We start from the raw sequence: 18,021 nt of genomic DNA, 5'->3' as shown, positions 1-18,021 counted from the left end.
GCTTATTGAATCAACTCTCCTGATTCCCTGTCCCCAAAATATAGTAACGTCTCATGAGAGAATATCCAAAAACTGTTCTACACATTTGATCTGTGAGTTAAGACCCTATTATCAGATCCTGAAATAATTAAAATTACATCCACTATATCTTCTTTTAATGCCATCAGTGATAAGACTGGCTCTGCCGTGGTCAGAAGCTGAATGTACTCAAAGGCTGTAGAACGAGCTTTCTTCATGAATGAATCTGTGGCTATCTACTGAAAAGTAATTTTACACTTCAAATGAAATGTTCAAAGTAAATTATGAGCTAATGATATTTAAGGGTAATCCTCTATTCTACCATCTCAAGTCCCTGAACTACACAAAACATACCAATCAAATAGACAGTCACATTTACCAAGTTGGAGGTTAGGCCAGGGGCATGTAGCCTGATGCCAAAGCCTCATCCAGGGAAGCCCCCGGGTTCCACTGACTCCTGCGTGCTGAGTCATCAGTGGAAAGTCATCAAACCTGGGGCACCCCTCATTGGTCCAAATCAGAAAACGGAGCACTTGCTAGAACCGAGTTGGAATTTTAAGTTCCTTTGAAGTGTATCTTCTTAATGTGAACAAGATGTTCAAAATGAAAGAAGGAAAAGCTGGATGTGAAATGACTCTACTTGCAAAGAAAACAAGGATGCAGCAGAACCCAAACCAAAACCAAAACAACGAACAACAAAAAACACAGAGGTAGAAGCTCAGCTGGAGGACAGCACTCCTGGGTCTTAAACACGAAGCTGTGGGTTTACAGACCGCAGAGAGAAGAGGGTTACGTGGGAGAATGAGTGCGTGCCACTGAAAGATTCCACAGACGTGGTGAGGGTGGAATGCCACGGTGGGGGTGGGGACGGGAAAGCATGAAGGCAGTGGCTACATCTGCTTCTCTCTCTATTCGCAGCAACGTCACATCCAGCAGGAAGGTTGCAAGAACCTCCAACTTTTTACAAGTGACTTCCTCATTAGCGTAAGATCAGCGCGCCATGGAAGCACCAGGAGTGATTGGAAAAGTCTTCTCTTCAGAAGGCTGTGCTTTTATGAATTTACTAACGACGGAAATCATTTCCCTCGTATGACGCATCTACAGACTCAAGGGGCATAATTAATTAATTAATTAATACTTGGAACCGGTCACCCTTCCCCTGCTGCAGTCTGCACCTGGAGGCGGTCCAGTAGCAGATTATCGGGACCGGGCTGATTTCACAAAAATGTCATTTTCTAGCTGAACTGTAAGTTTGAAAGAGGGATATTTGTGCTATTTTTCTACCCGATTTATAGCGTTCCATCTATTATTTTCAGTGTGCCAGCACAGACTAACTCACAGCTTCCACATCCTGGACTAACAGATTTAAAATCAAAATTTGCTGACACTTCCGGCATCACAGATGTCTAACTTCTGCGCCACAGATGAAGATGTGGACGTTTTCACATAGCTCTCCGGCACATCGGAAGGCAGGCAGATGAGTTAATGGGTTAAAAACCAAACAGCTAAGCAAACACGGAGCTCAACTAGGTAAACACACTGCAGGCAGCGCCTGGAAACTGTGCAGACGGGGTTCTAAATGGACTATGGTTCATTAACATTCCACTGCACAGATAGAACATGGGTCACATCTAATGACTGTCACAAATAACCCTGCTCTGGCACTCTAATCCACTGCCATGTCCTCCATTATTCAATGCAGACAGGGGCCTTTCTTTAGGAAAAAAAAAAAAAAGGCAGCATGCAGATAAACAAACAGGGAGAGAGGAGCAGAAAAAAGACAGATACACCACGGCCTACTGATACATTCTTTCACAATGAGCTGTTAAGCTGTTTCCAGAACTGAGCTTCAGTAAGTTTCAATATGCAGCACACTGCAGTGCGGGCTGCTCGGTCTGGGCTTCCACGCTGGCTGTAAGCAAAAGGCATGCATTTAAAACAGGTTCCCCCACCTCACACCGCAGTGCTCCCGGACTGTCAGCGCAAACAAACGCTAAAGAGCTATTGGTCGCCCGAAAGGCTGTGCCATGCAGAAAGCGTTCACATATTAAAGGCAGACAATACTTACTCCAAGGTCAGCCCCGGAATCTGCAGCCGCTCCCGCTGGGCTTTCATGGTTGTTATGTGTGAGCACACTCTATTGTAACCATGACACACGGTCCGCGGCAGCCAGCGTCCCGGTGATGACAGAGAGCTACATCAAACCTCTCCAAAGGACTGGACTAACAGTCTCTGGGGGGGAGGGGAGCCCTGTAAGTTTGGGTCCTTCCACCTCCAGCCGTAATCAGGAGGTGCCGGCTGCTCTCGGCAGGTTAACGCCGGTGCACACTGCACTCACTGCCTTAACAGAACAGGGCTTGCAGCTCTGCATAGCAAGTAATTGGGTTCGGGATTTTTTTTTTTTTTTTAACAAAGTCGCTCTACTCACAGACCCACTTTTCACCTCAGGGAAATGCAAAGTCCTTGGCACCACGCACGCTGGAAAAAAAAATCATAAAGCAACAGTATCACACTTAAAAAGAGTTTATGTCAGCCAGTATGGACTGTCTCCACCTCCATATTACACTCATGGGTAGCAGAATTGAGCCACCCCAAGGAAGTTGCGCTGATTTTTTTCCCGGCAGTTCACAAAATTACTTACGTCCCACAAGACACAAGGCATGGTACTGAACAGATATAATTGGGGTCTTTTTTTTTTTCTATATATGGTAATCATCAGAAAGAGGAATAAACTAACTTAATCTGGGGGAAGGTGAACCCATTTGAGGCAAGGACTCCCTTGAACAGGCAGATTCCTCCAATGAGAAAATAACAACCAGAAATGCAAGAAGAAAAGGCATAGGAGCTTGGATATTTATTTTTTGAAAAGCAGATTTGTAAGAGCATCTCAGTGCTGTGCACTTCATAAAGCAATCTAACTTGTATAAGGGAGGAGAAAGAAAACACACACTTTGAAAGCCTGGAAGTTTCATTCTGTATTTATCCAAGAGACAAAATTTTTCACACTATTCCGAACTTGGAACGAAGTGTACTGCCATTGTCTATGAAGAACGTATCTGACTCACTTCCTCACAGCCATTTCAAAATGTGTTAAAACTTGGCAGCCAGTGGGCTGCTGAGAAGACGCACAAGAACTCAGAACCTTCCTTTATCAAGAAAGCTAGTTTTCAAGAACCACAAAAGCCACAGCCACACACAAAACACACACAGCCAAACTGGCTCAAACACTAAGTAAACCCAAGTCATGTACATTGCAAAGGTTATGCAGTTATGAAGTCAAACTCCATCTTCCCGCAGAACCTGGGGACACACAACAGGCAATGGTGCTAGGATTTAGATCCTCACGTTCTGGCTGTGATTCCAGAAGGCTTCCGTAGGCAGGGATGCCACAGGTGGTTCTGCAGGTTGTGTTCTGCTCAAGAGTGCCGGACAGGGAGGCAGGTGGAGCTGAACCCCAGCCTGGTCCCAGTTTTGCCGAGCCTGCACCTTGCTCTGGGCTCCTTCTAGCCCGTTTCGCTCATTTTCACAAAGTCACCGTTTGGTCCATGCCCTTCCAGGGAACCACCTGCTTTGAATTTGACAAAGGTGCCTATGGGCTGGTGGACATCTATGTGATATTCCCAGAATCCTTTTCTAAACCCTAACGGCCGCCCACTTACTGTATGGCATCTGCAGGGGTTCACTGGGTACCTACTTCTCCCTGAGTGTGGGCTCAGGGAATGAACCAGCCTCCAGCCTTTCAGAGGCAACAATTTCATTCCGGAAATAGAGTCCTCGGACAGACACTGCCTCCAGAGGGTCGCAAATGAGTCAAAAACCATTGCAATTGAGTCTAAAAAAGCAGGACAGGAAGAAAGAAGAAAGATGTCAAGGAACACAAAGGCAGAGAGAGTAAATTCCTTAGGAGGCCTGAAAGCATGAGTGCCACAAACCAGGCTGTAATAAAAGAGAAAACCAACCCATCACAATCTTAGATTAAAAATAAATAAATAAAACTCAACTCTCAAATTCTTTAATCTTGTAAGGTAAACCCACAAGCCAGGACACACATTACAATATTATTCAGCAGACTGCTACACACAGATCTCAAGTGAATTTCAGTTCCATACGGCCAATGGACTACACAATGTTAACATGCATTGCCTATCCCTAATTTAACATAACCCAAAGCAAATGCACCATCTTGCCCCAACCCCCAAATAAGCCTCCTTCTGGCATAAATATCCATACTCTCTCCATCCTTTCCACCTAACCCACTGTGAAGCAAGATACAAAGGGTCCTGGCTCAACTGCTGGAATTCTCTACTACCTGCTCTCTGCACTTCCTCCCAGCACCCTCTGCACTTTGAGGGCCACGTGAACTCCAGCATGCTCTTTCCCAACATTCCTGTCTCACACTTCTGTTCAAAAACCTCCAGCCTCTTCCCTCTCATTCAGAGCAAAAGCCAAATGAACAATCCAGCATACTTGGCCCAAAACAGGATAACTGAGCAATAGCAATGATAAGGGCAATGTATTCTAACATACCAATGCTTACAGTCAGGATGGAGGGGAGGGAGGAAGAGACCAGCCAGCCAGCCAGCGAGGGGCCACTCTGGAGTAGACAGAGATCGATCCCATTCATCCCACACACTGTGAAAGAACCAGCATTTCTCCTGCTTTCCTTATGAACTGCACCTCGCACAGGGGGAAATGATTCTCTTTATAGAAGTTCTCCAACTGATCAGTTTTCAAACCCTAGTGAGCTGGTGGATCATTAAGGGCCACTGACATCACAAAGAGACTCCGGACATCAAGAGCCTCTGGAAGCAACATGCATGAAGCAGTCTCCAACCACGCCAATTCCCCCTGGGGTACAACCAGGCCTCTACATCCAGTCCAGCCCCAAATCAACAGTGCTATTCTAGAATCCGCACCCCAGGAGCAAGGGTCCATTTCTGCAGGAAGCTCCCCAGCACCAACCAGTTGTAAATATTTTCTGTTGGATTCCATCTGCACTCAGCTTGGGCAGGGGGTGAGAAGTCTTATCGTTTCCTTTCCCATCCCTGGTGTCTTCTCTCAGCAATGTCACTCACCACAGTGCACGTACACACTTCTGTCCTGATTTCAAAGGGAACAGCTTTTTATAGCCAGGGCCCCAGAAGTGTCTTAGTCACAGAAACCTAATTACTAGGGTCTCTATGCCACTTAAGAACAGCAACCTAGATTGGGAATTCTGCAAACCAAGATGACCCAGCCTACCTATAAAATAAGCTCTCCCCACCCCTGCCCCTGCTCTGAGGCCTCAAAGATGCTGGTACAAGAGCAAAGCCAGCTGTGTGCATCAGAGGTCCAGGTAGGTGCAAATGGGACTGACACATAAGAGTTTTGACTTTGCAGGTGAAATCAAGGGGAGGGTCTGCCCAGTCAAGTATTTTCTTACTCTTTCGCTTTCTAGATTCAAGGTTTCCATAAGGAATACATAAAACCCTAAGGCAAGAGACAAAGAGGACATCAAACTCCCTGATTGTTCAATAATTTCAGTAAGAAAAGATGCACACATTTGGGAAAAGCATTCAAAAAGGGGATGTGTATGTGTGTATGTTCCCTGCTTTTCCCCCATTCAGACCCCAGGAAAGATAAAGGCGTCACCACTGTCATGTTCAGACTTAATAAACTTGGATCCAGCAGTCTCTGCTCCACCTGTGAGAGAGACCACAGAAGATGGAATAGAAAGGGACATGTGTGCATTCCATGTATCAGGGGAAATAAATTAGGCCACAAAGGAGATCATTTCCAATGATGACACATGCTGCCATCATGGGTGACAGTCAACGAGATGGGGAGTGGAAACTCCAACAACTGAGTGTAGGGAAACCAGACACTTACAACACAAATGGAATGTAATCACTGGCTCATCAGCTAACACACACACACACACACACACACACTCATGAGCCCTTTAGCAATACTGTAGTCCCCAGCACCTGTGACTATATAAATTTGTGCGGTAAAAAGTCTTCACCAATGTGAGCAGATGTGGAGATGAGATAACCCTCATTATCTACATGGACCCAGTGAGCCCTAAGAGCCCTGATGAGCAGAAAGGAGGAGGTAGGAGACCCAGGGAAGGAGGCCGGAAGAAGTCGAGGTTGGAGTAATGTGGCCAGAAGCCAAGGAAGGCAGGCGGCTCTCACCAGCTCTACAGCTGAGGAAGGAGATTCCTCACTGAAGCCCCAGAGGAGAGCAGGGCTCTGATTTCAGCTCTGTAAGACCCACCCCAGATTTCTGATCCCAGAGCTACAAGATGACAAACTTGTATGGTTTTAAGGCACTCTTTATGGTAATTTGCTACAGCACCACCAGGAAACTGATACCTACATAACTGTAAAGCATAAACAGTGAATATTGCGTTAACCACACATCATACCATAATACAAGGTGAATTAAGAAAGTTCATGGAAATTGGAATTAAAAGATAGGTTTATTTTGTTGCCAAAAAAAAAAAAAACCTACACTGAAATCCGTGCATACATAAAGTCTTCAAAAGGCTCACAGAAGATGTGTATTGTGAAAAATTATGCACAGATTTCATTTTTTTGCATTACAATAAACATATTTTTAAAGATTTTATTTACTTATTTGAAAGTCAGAGTTACACAGAGAGAGGAGAGGCAGAGAGAGAGAAAGAGGTCTTCCATCCTCTGGTTCACTCCCCAATTGGCCGCAATGGCCGGAGCTGCGCCCATCCGAAGCCAGGAGCCAGGAGCTTCTTCCAGGTCTCCCATGCAGGTGCAGGGGCCCAAGGACTTGGGTCATCTTCTACTGCTTTCCCATGCCAGAGCAGAGAGCTGGATTGGATGAGGAGCTTCCAGGTCTCAAACCAATGCCCATTTGGGATGCCGGTGCTTCAGGCCAGGGCGTTAACCCGCTGCGCCACAGCACCAGTCCCCTCTATTTGTTTCACAAATATTTTTTCCACAAACTTTTTCAAGTGTCTCATAGTACCATAACTCTTTTGAAGTTAGGGAATGAGGGGTTGCATTGAGGTATAGCGGGTAAGCCTGGCTGCTCCACTTCTGATCCAGCTCCAGGCTAATGTGCCTGGGAAAGCAGCAGAGGATGGCCCAAGTGCTTGGGTCCCTGTACACACATGGAAGACCTGGATGAAGTTCTTGGCTCCTGGCTTCAGCTTGGCCCAGCCCCAGTTTTGCAGCCATTTCAGGCGGGGTAAAACAGCAGATAGAAGATTCTTTATCACTCTCTCTCTCTCTAACTCTGTCTTTTTGAAACCTTAAAAAATGCAGTTGGAGGCCGGCACCGCGGCTCACCAGGCTAATCCTCCGCCTGTGGCTCTGGCACCCCAGGTTCTAGTCCCGGTAGGGGTGCTGGATTCTGTCCCGGTTGCCCCTCTTCCAGTCCAGCTCTCTGCTGTGGCCCAGGAGTGCAGTGGAGGATGGCCCAAGTCCTTGGGCCCTGCACCCACATGGGAGACCAGGAGAAGCACCTGGCTCCTGGCTTCGGGTCAGCACAGTGCGCTGGCCACAAAGGCCATTGGAGGGTGAACAAACGGTAAAGGAAGACCTTTCTCTCTGTCTCTCTCTCTCTCTCTCTCTCTCACTGTCCACTCTGCCTGTCAAAAAAAAATGCAGTTGAAATATGGAAAAATAAGGTCATAGATAATGAAGCAGTTTAACGAGTTAAGTCTTCATGTATTGTAATAAGAAGTCAACATATAATGTACAAAATTGGTAATAAGGAAAAACAACCTGAATGCATTATTGTGAAATGTGAAGAACATTATTAAAAGAAAGAGGTCAGAAGGAAACAGGACTGGAGAGTGGGGAGGGGTGAGGCAAGACTCTGGTTTTACATAAGTCCAGTAGCATTGTTAGGTTTTTAAAACCCTGTATATACATTATTTTGATAAGAATAAAAATTACTCTAAAAAGAAAAAAAGCTTAGCTGTCAGAGCTACTGGTGATCGCTCACTGCATCCCTGGCTTTTACAGCATTAACTTTCACTGAAGCATCGCCTGATTGTCATGCACTTGTAATCTCCTCTTTTCAGACCAGCATTTTAGACATGGTGGAACGCTCCCATCTTTCTGAGATTTGGAGATTTTCTTCCTCACAACAATGTCTCCCTCACGATCATTGTGAATCAAAAGCTTTATCAACAGACATAAAAAAAAAAAAAAAAAAAAAAAAAAAAAAAAAAAAAACCAAGCAAATGAAGCACAAAGAATGTGCGAGGGAAAGGGGGAATTTAAAGTGTCCAAGGTTTTCTCCATGGGATGCTGTCTCCGGGACACAAGGCCATAGTCTGTGGATTAGGAGACTTCCCTGATGTGAGCACTGGGGCTGGCTACCTTTCCATCCCCATCTCCAAACTGGTAGTAAGACTCCTCTTTGATTTTAATTTGTACTCGGGAGTGAAACTTGATGCTGCTTACCAGAACTGCAATTAAAAATTATTGTTTCCTACCAGTGAAGACCAAGAACATTAGCAACTATGCTATTAGGTTGACCCATGCACCAGTGAGCTACTCCCTGAACCAGGAAGCACGGTGCCTGCTTGCTGTTCATGCCCAGTCTGTCTCCCGGTTTTTCTCTGGGGACACCGGGATGTCCTCCTGTTCTCCATCCCTGATTGCAATGATTGCTTCTAGGATGCGCTGTGATGACTCAGGCTAAAGACAAACTACTGAAGAAAGAAAGTACACATCTTCCATTGTCTTGTGACCACCAGACTGACAACTGCCATCACCCAAAGGGCAGAGCACACACATACATGAGCAGAGTTGGGCATCAGTGAAACTGTTTCCGCTGTAGATCAAGGTAGACAGGAAGCTGGACATCTGAACTTTCAAGGCACATGATCCAACAAATCCATTCTCCTAGTCCAGCGTGGGCTGAATAGTCTATCACTTGTGATGCTGACATAACCAAATGACACAATCAGAAATAACTTTAATAGCTTTCATTTTAACGCGGTCTTCTCTTCTATAACTTAAGAAAGCAAAATAACAACACTACAGACCAAATTTTAAAATGCATTGTAAGAGCAGCACTGCGGGCTGGCGCCATGGCTCACTAGGCTAATCCTCCGCCTGTGGAGCCGGCACACCCGGTTCTAGTCCCGGGCAGGGCGCCGGATTCTGTCCCGGTTGCCCCTCTTCCAGGCCAGCTCTCTGCTGTGGCCGGGGACTGCAGTGGAGGGTGGCCCAGGTCCTTGGGCCCTGCACCCGCATGGGAGACCAGGAGGAAGCACCTGGCTCCTGGCTCTTGCCTTCGGATAGGCGCGGTGCACCGGCCGCAGCGCGCCGGCCGTGGCGGCCATTGGAGGGTGAACCAATGGCAAAGGAAGACCTTTCTCTCTCTCTCTCTCTCACTGTCCACTCTGCCTATTTAAAAAAAAAAAAAAAAAAAAAGAGCAGCACTGCTTGCAATAACGTAAAAGCTGGAAATTGCCCAGTGGTTACTCAACAGTGGAATGGCTACATATATTATGGTATGTTCACCTTGTGCGATGTTATACAGTGATGAGAATGCACTAATGTGAATGAATCTTGCTGACATCACATGACAAAAGAGAATTTAACTATCCTGTGGGGATGTGAAATGGTATACAAACTGTTGAAAATGCCATGGGGATTCCTCAAAATCTTCAACATAGAATTACTGTATGATCCAGCAATTCCACATCTGGGTACATACCCCAAAGAAATGACAGCAAAGACTCAAATGGGTATTGGGAGGTACATGGTCACTGCACGGCATTATCCCCAAGCGCCACAGGTGGGAGCCAGCCAGGAGATCAACAAAGAGATGAACAAAACATGATCATTTGTGCACTGGAATATTATTAAGGCTGAAAAGGGAAATTCTAATACATGCTACAGTATGGATGAGCCATGAAGACACCATACTAAGTGAAATAAACCAGACACAAAAGAAAAAGCATCATATGATCCCTCAGATATCTAGAGATGTCAATGTCAGAAACACAAAGTAGAACACTTATCGCCAGAGACAAGGGAAATGGGAAGTCAGGGTTTAATGAGTACAGAGTTAAAACTGGGGCAGATGCAAAAGTTCTGGAGAGGAATGGTGGTAATAGCTGTATAATAACATGAATGCAGTTAATGCCACAGAACTGCACACTTGAACACGGTCATAAAGGGAGAAAGTATTTAGCCTAGCAATCAAGAAGCCCACGTCTCAAGTCAGAGTACCAGTGTTTGATGCCCAGCTTCAGTTCCTGACTGCACCTTCTTGACAAAGCAGACCCTGGGAGCAGCAGTGATGGCTCAAGCGATGTGGGTTCCGGCCACTACAAGGGAGATCTGGACCGAGCTCTCTGCTTCAACCAGGCCCGGCTGCTGCAAGCATTTGGGGAATGAGCCTGCAGATGTGGGAGCTCCCTTGCACTCTCCATCTCTATCTCTGACTTTCAATAAATGCAATTTTTAAAAGAAAAATGGCTAAAATGGAAGTCTTATACTATTTGTCTCTCACCACATTTAAAAAGAAAGTATACCTATCCTTTGTTGCTGCTCACATGAAGTTCATGTGCAGGCACAGACAATCTATGTTATTAGCAGTCAGGGTAGTGGTTAAGATGGGGGAGGGTGTAGCAGGAAGAAATATTGGCAGGAAGCACTAGGGGCATCTGCCGTATGAATTATGTTCTGTTTCTTGACCGAAGCGGACATGTCCAGCTCCCCAAACTTGTGCTTCTGGGGATGCCTCGGTCTCATGCTGCACCTCTCACAAAAGGGAGAACCTGTGTTAGAGGGTTTATTGCTTTCATGAACTACTCAAATATCTCCTTCTTAAAAAGCTATTTACAGTTAGCGTTGCTCTATCCAGAACTTAATGTAATACAAAAGAACCCGAGAGACATCACTCATTGACTATTTGTTTTAGACAACAAAGGAAGCAAAGTCAAGAAGTAAAAGTAAATTAATTCAGAGCCAGGAAAAATAGAACAGGATGATAAATTCATGGGAAAAGACAGAACCTATATATACAGGAAACACAAAATCCTAAAGTACAAAGATAAATTTTATGGAGTTTGCTATTATAATTATCATCATTATCATTACTACCTGGTATGTGATAAATACTATATTACATATTTTTATAATATATTGTGATATTTATAAGCTATATATGTTTATAATTATCCAAAATACTTATTTAAATTCATATAAAGAACTTTAGCTTGTCTGAGTTTAATCATAAAATGTTTTCAGGCCTTAAAACTAGAACTGTATCAAAAGAGTTACATTGGCTACATTCTGGGGAAAGAAAGGGAATAGGGAGGGAGGGACAAGTTGATCCAAATTTATTTGCCTTAATTATACTTTCTATACTGACTTTCACCCTGATATTCCAAATTCTACTAATTAAAACAAAAAAAGGTCAAATACTCAAAGAAGATTTCAATGTTGTTGGGGTATTTTTTTTAAAGATTTATCCATTTATTTGAAAGTCATTGTTACACAGAGATAGGAGAGGCAAAGAGAGAGAGAGAGGTCCTCCATCCGATGGTTCACTCCCCAATTGGCTGCAATGGCCGAGCAGAGCCCATCTAAAGCCAGGAGCCAGGAGGTTCTTCTGGGTCTCCCATGCAGGTGCAGGGGCTCAAGGACTTGGGCCATCTTCCACTGCTCTCCCAGGCCAGAGCAGAGAGCTGGATTGGAAGTGGAGCAGCCAGGTCTTGAACTGTCGCCCATATGGGATGCCGGGGCTTCAGGCCAGGGCGTTAACCCACTGTGCCACAGTGCTGGCCCCTGGGGTATTATTTTTTTAAGACTTATTTTTTTTTTATTTGAAAGAGTTACAGAGAAAGAGAGGGATAGAAAAGAGAGATCTTCTATACTATTCTGTCTTCTATCCTGGTTTACTCCCAGATGGCTGCAAAAGCCAGGCCTGTGCCAGGATAAAGCTCGGAGCTTCATCTGGGTCTCCCACATGGGTGGCAGGGACCCAAACATTTAGGCCATGTTCCACTGGTTTTTTCAGGCTATTAGCAGGGAGCCGGATTAGAAGTGGAGCAGCCAGGACTTGAACCAGCACCCAAATGGGATGCTGGTATCGCAGGCAGTGGCTTTACCTACTATGCTACAATGCCAGCTCCGAGTTGATGTTGTGGCCACCACGTGTGCCTGGATTTCAGGCAACTTATGAGAGCAATAGAGAAAATGAAGTTTCATCCCTGTCTGTTTCTATCAGCCAAGCAACGCGAAGAGAATCATGTACTGATTTTAATGTGACAGCTTCACATCTTCATCAACTAGAAAGAGGAGGCTGCAGGAAATGTAGTATTGAATAGTAAAGTGAGTGGGAGTCTAGATGCCAGAGTCTAGGCGGCAAAGCAGAAACCTTAAAAGACTTGAAATCTCAAAGAAATCAGAGAATACTGTTAACCCATTACCTAGCACTTTCCATCAAACTACCATGGACTTCAAATTGAACATGCTTCACCAGAAAAGAGAAAAATGTTCACACATGTTTCTTTGTGCACAGATGGAAACAGCAGAAGAAGAAAAAAGCAAAGCTGTATTCCTAACTTCAATGTTCCTTCCACAGGTCAGGACCAGGCAGCAACTTAGGTCTGGTCCAAACCCCTACAGGCATCATAAAAGTCACACAGAAAAAATACATTCCGTTTCCAAGGTCCTACTTCTTCCATGGCACAAACAACAATAAAGAACCCAGAGGTGAAAAGAATTAGTACATCATAAAAAATAGGAAAGAAAAATAAAATACCCTCACACTGACCGTCCCTAACAGAATTTACTCACATTCTTAAATTTATGCAGCGAGTCCCTGGGAGCCCCATAAATACTGGGCCCATAATCAAGCTGTAATCATTCATCTTATTTACATTTCATCAGGGGCCACTAAGGTAATGATCTTCGAAAGACTTCCCTGCAGCCAATGAGAAAGGAAGTGGATATCCTAAAAGGTATGGGCATAAAAAGGGAATGGCATTTGTCCCCAAGGCACAGAATTATTAAAAACAATCTGTTTTAAAAGTTAGTGTGTGCACTTTATGCAATCTTGACTTTTAATTGTGCTCTAAATAATTTTTACTCCACACATTGCACGTGAGGTGAGACCTGAATTTCTCAGACCAGAGAATTTAGACTGAACTTCCAGCAGTATGTGGAAAACAAACGTCCATGAAATAGATGTTGCAACAGTAATTTCCAACACATCTAGAACATTCACCATATATATTACCACTTGTCATTCACTGTTGGTAACAATCCATGACAACCTTGCAGGCACTTCATGGCAATTTGAATAGCTGAACAAAAGGGCAGAGCAGCAATAAACTAAATAAAACATCCAATGCTGGCATCATCCCTTTGAAGGCTGTCAGCCATACATTTTGAATAACCTGAAATGAAGATCAAAAAGGAATAGAATGCATTTATTTATTTATTTTACCTGAGGCAGCGAATGAAAAGAAAGTAAAATTTAGAATAGAGAGAAAGTCTAAATTTAGGCAAACATCAGTATCTTGTTCATAAAGAAGTTCAAAAAGTGCATCAAAATCATAAAGCATGACATTGATGTATGAAATTGAGGCCAACGCTATGGGAAAAGTTAAAGAAAATTCAAACCAGGCATTCCTTTCTCTCACTTTTTTCCTTCCAGTCATCTTCCGACCTTCCACAAACACCGTTCCTATGTCATGGACACCACTCAGACCCTGTGCTAGCTGTAGCGTGAGAGTGGTTCTTTTCTATGGCGACTCCCTGGGAGTTGTTAGTGCTTCTCCTTCCTTTCCCAAGCACATTTTAAAGACAGGAAGAACATGATCGAACTCAAGCCAGGAAGGAAAGGAACACAGAGGCTGCGCTATTTTGAAAAGACACATAGACAGCACAAAACATATGGCTCTTACTTTGACAGGAGCTTCCCTTATGCACCCTGCCTTAAGACACATGTAAAAGAGCATAGTTCACAAAAAGCAGAGGTCAAAAGTGCTTGTGGAGGGGCCTGTGCTGTGCAACAGTGGGTTAAAGCCCAAGCCTGCAGTGGTTGCATCCCAAATGGGCACCAGTTCAAGCCCCAGCTGCCCCTCTTCCTATCCAACTCCCCACTAGTGCACCTGGGAAAGCAGCAGAGGATGCCCAAGTCATTGGGCCCCTGTATCCACGTGGGAGATCCGGGTAAGCTCCTGGCTCCTGGGCTCAGCTCTAGACATTGAAACCATTTGGGGAGTGAATGAGCAGATGGAAGACAGACCTCCCTCCCTCTCTCTCTCCCTCTCTCCATCTCTCTCTTTCTACCTCTCTCTGTAACTCTTTCAAATAAATTTAAAATAAGTGCCTGTAGAATAGTTGAACATATGCTGAGTATGCAATTTTAATGGGCACCATGGAAAAATCTGGTGTCACTAATAATTCATTCTCTACAAAAGATAATTTAGTTAATAAGATGATTCTGTATATAGGGTATAACATAATTATCCCATTGATAAACTAAATATGATTCTAGCACTCAGTGCTGTAAGTTTCCCTACCAGAAGAACAGTGGGTGGTCACTGTGGCTCATCAACCTTCAGCAGACACAAAAGGCGGCACCTGCTCCTTTCCCTCCCGGATGAGCCTCACCTCGGTGATTTTCCTCTCTAGGAAGCTGTTCTCACACCAGGCAGCCACATCTCTTTGACTGCCTCTATGAGGCTCAGGGACTAGCACCCAAGAGGTTCTGAACAATCCTGAAGGCGGCTTTAAGCTGGTACCAGTGCAGACTGGTGACTCGATTCATCATTTATAACCTAGCTTCGCTGGGGAAATAGAGTCATAGATTTTAGATAACCAACTTGAATGTGAACTCTTTAAAAAGAACTCATTGAAACCCATGAGTGTTTCACAAGAGGAGTCTAAAAACCAGGTTCTCACTCAGCTGGAGATTTTACACTTACGATTTCTTGTTTGCTGCTCTCACTCAGTGAGATCTTGAACCGGTTACTTAGTCTCTGCTACGTTTACTCATTTGTAAAATGAAGGCTAGCTACCTAGATGCTGGATGCTCACTTACTTCCCTGAACAACTGTCCCCATAAAAGTTGGAAAAGCCCAGAGCACAGTAGGTAAGATTCTCAGAAAACTCCCAATGACCCACACTCTCATACAAGCGTTCTGTAAAAAGCTTAAAGAAAGTGGAATGAGAATATAAGTTTATGTTGGTTCCAAAAAAAAAAAAATGAAATCTATGCATGCAAGGGGTCTTGGAAAATATACACTATGAAAAAAACTATGCATGAATTTCAAAATTTTCTTGTGCCACAATAACCTTATTTGGACTTTCAGAAGTTCCCTGGTCTGGGAGCAGAACCTGTGAAAACTGATGGGATATCACTCACACGACGAGGTTATCCATGGATCAGCTTCACCTTAATGCGAAAGAAGTTTATGCTGGGTGCAGCTGATCTCTCAGGTAAAACCCCAAAAAGATAGAAGTGTCAGAGTCCTGCTTCTGCCACCAGCTTCCAAGATGTTCGCTGCCATGAGTTTGATGCTTACAAGAAGCTGAATTCTGCCAGCAACCCAAAGAGCTTAGAAGAAGACTCCACTGAGCCCACCGATCTGCAGAATTGGGAGATAATAAGTGGGCACAACTCTACACCATTGGATGTATGGTAATTTCACATTCAGCAATAGAAAACTAATACAGAGCACAGCTCTAAATTTATGTTTCCATAACCTCAGGGAAGAGAAACAGAAGTCACACAGAATAAACATATAAGAAAGAAAATGGAAGAAGGAAAAGGAGGGAGTTGAGATTTATTGAACCAGGCATTCTGGCAGAAGGTTTACAAATGTTAGGTCTTACAGAGAAAGTTTAATTCAGAATGAAGTTTGAAGGTCTCCTATTACTCTAACATAGAATTTTAACTTACCGCCCAGTAACTACAACTTAACCAAAGGTTTAGCTTCACATCATAGTAGAAACTTTGTAACTGGCAAAAGACAGATGGCTTTGAAGATCTGTGTTTTAAAACCATTCTGACTTTTGATCCAACAACACAAACTCACTTGCTTTTTCACCTGGGCCATTCAAGAATAATTTTCTCTATTAGTAGGAAAAAAAAAAACATGTTTTTTAAACAGAGACAACAAAATCCATGACATCCATAAGACAATATGAATTTTAAACTCTTTTTGAAATCAGAAAATACTCTCAAAGTATTTTTAAAAATAGGAATTGTATATATTAACTCTCACAACTCAGTTCAGCAAAAGGTGGGAAATGCTGAGGTTCCTTAAAAACTTTAACTGACTTATCGGAGAAGATTAGAAAATACACCTTTGCCACTTCAGAATTACTTTGAAGCTGTTGACATTTATCAGTGCTCTGACTTTCTCTTAAAAAAAGCAGGCGCCTCCAAACATTTGAGAATGTCACCGAAGAGAAGGGGCAGTACTTTTTCTATATGCACATTTTTTCTCAGCACTGATAGTCTAACAATTCAGGCAGAAAAATGGAAATACTATAATAAATACTAAAAAGTCCTAAGTACTGCTAATAATAATTTTGGGGGATTGGTGCTGAGGCATAGGGGGTTAAGCCACTGCCTGCAATGTTAACATCCCATTTGAGTGCAAGTTTGAGACCCTGTTGCTCCATTTACAATCCAGCTCCCTGCTAATGTACCTGGGAAAGCAGCAGAAGATGGTACAAGTGCTTGGGCCACTGTCACCCATGTGGGAGACTCAGAAGAAGCTCCTGGCTCCTGGCTTCAGCTTAGCACAGCCCTGGCAGTCATAGTCATTTGGTGAGTGAACCAATAGATGGAAAATATTTCTCTCTTTCTCTCTCTCCACTTTCTCTCCCCTCCCAACTCTGCATTTCAAAGACATATAAAATAAAAATAAAAAATTATTAATGACTGCTAGTATAACAAAAATAATAACTTTTGCTTTAAGACAAAACATGAGGTAAGCATTTGCCATACAATTCCATGAAATAAATACAGCTTTTGAAATGCACTCCTATGATATAACTCTAACTGTTATACTCTAGATTACACGAGATAATGGCAGCAAGTGCTATTTAAACATCTGAAACTTCCCTGCTGGTACAGTTTAATTTAAAAAAAAAAACCCTCACAATATCATAATATAGGGGAGACTCTAAATCTTCCTTAGTCATGGTCTGACCCCTGGATTTCTATATTTGGTGTCTAGTGGCTCAGCACCTGTACTTGAACCACAGGATGAATAGGCATGTCTTACTGGACCTGCTACCACACTAAATTCTGTGAGGTACACACTCTCATTTCATTCCTATGGAATCAAGACAGAGAGGTTCTTTAACTTGTCTCAGGTTAAATTGAGTGGTAATCAGAAGCGGGATAGCCAGTGCTGTGGTTGAAACGTTTGTGCCTTCCAGAAATTCCTATGTTGAAATTCAAAGCCCTGATTCAATGGTATTTGGAAGTGGCAGGTGCTTAGGTCCTGAGATGCAGCCCTCCTGAACGAGAGTGGCGTCTGTGTAAGAGAGCCCCCCCCAGGGCGGCTTTGCATCTGTCCAAGCCCTGTGAGGACACAGAGAGAAGACGCCATCTATGAAGGAGGAAACGGGCCTTCGGCAGACATGGAATCTGCTGCCACCGTAACTGCTGGACTTCCCAGTTCCCAGACCGTCAGACAGATCTGCTCTTCCTAAGTCACCTGGTTTGCATATCTTCTGATAGAAGCAGACTCAAACAGCTTCCAAAGCAAAATAAGTCAGCAATCCTTACGTTCCATTATCCCCAGGATACACGGCAGGATGCCTCTATCACAGTTCCCTTAGTACAACAGGGAGAAATCAACAGAAATTTTCGTGTGCATGTATTCCAATGACCAGCAATTCTAGACCTGTAGGATACTACACTCTCACACAGACACGATGTCACACCAGTATCAACAGAGGGATATCTCGAGCTCAATGATAACCACTTGCCACTTAATCAGACCTAAATAACTGCTCAATTTGCCAGACAATGGCT

The 18,021-nt window shown here is 43.8% G+C and overlaps 1 protein-coding gene across 13 annotated transcripts in view; it reads right to left on the bottom strand.

Annotated features, from left to right (window-relative positions):
- The window catches only part of MAST4 (microtubule associated serine/threonine kinase family member 4), a 623,464-nt gene that overhangs the window by 222,876 nt on the left and 382,567 nt on the right, over positions 1-18,021 (bottom strand). For 2 of the 13 annotated variants that reach the window (XM_051853677.3, XM_070056812.2), the window contains exon 1: positions 2,087-8,211. The exons of the other annotated variants lie outside the window; for them this stretch is intronic. In XM_051853677.3, the coding sequence (XP_051709637.3) occupies positions 2,087-2,133 (47 nt within the window). In that variant the 5' untranslated portion in view covers positions 2,134-8,211. Of the gene's footprint in view, positions 1-2,086; positions 8,212-18,021 lie in introns of those variants that run through there. 13 annotated transcript variants of the gene reach the window in all.

This window comes from Oryctolagus cuniculus, chromosome 14 (assembly GCF_051225735.1).
Source record: "Oryctolagus cuniculus isolate XC-2025 breed Fujian yellow rabbit chromosome 14, ASM5122573v1, whole genome shotgun sequence".
NCBI classification, from domain to species: domain Eukaryota; kingdom Metazoa; phylum Chordata; class Mammalia; order Lagomorpha; family Leporidae; genus Oryctolagus; species Oryctolagus cuniculus.
The sequence above is the reverse complement of the archived record's forward strand: the minus strand, read 5'-3'. Positions and strand labels throughout refer to the sequence as shown.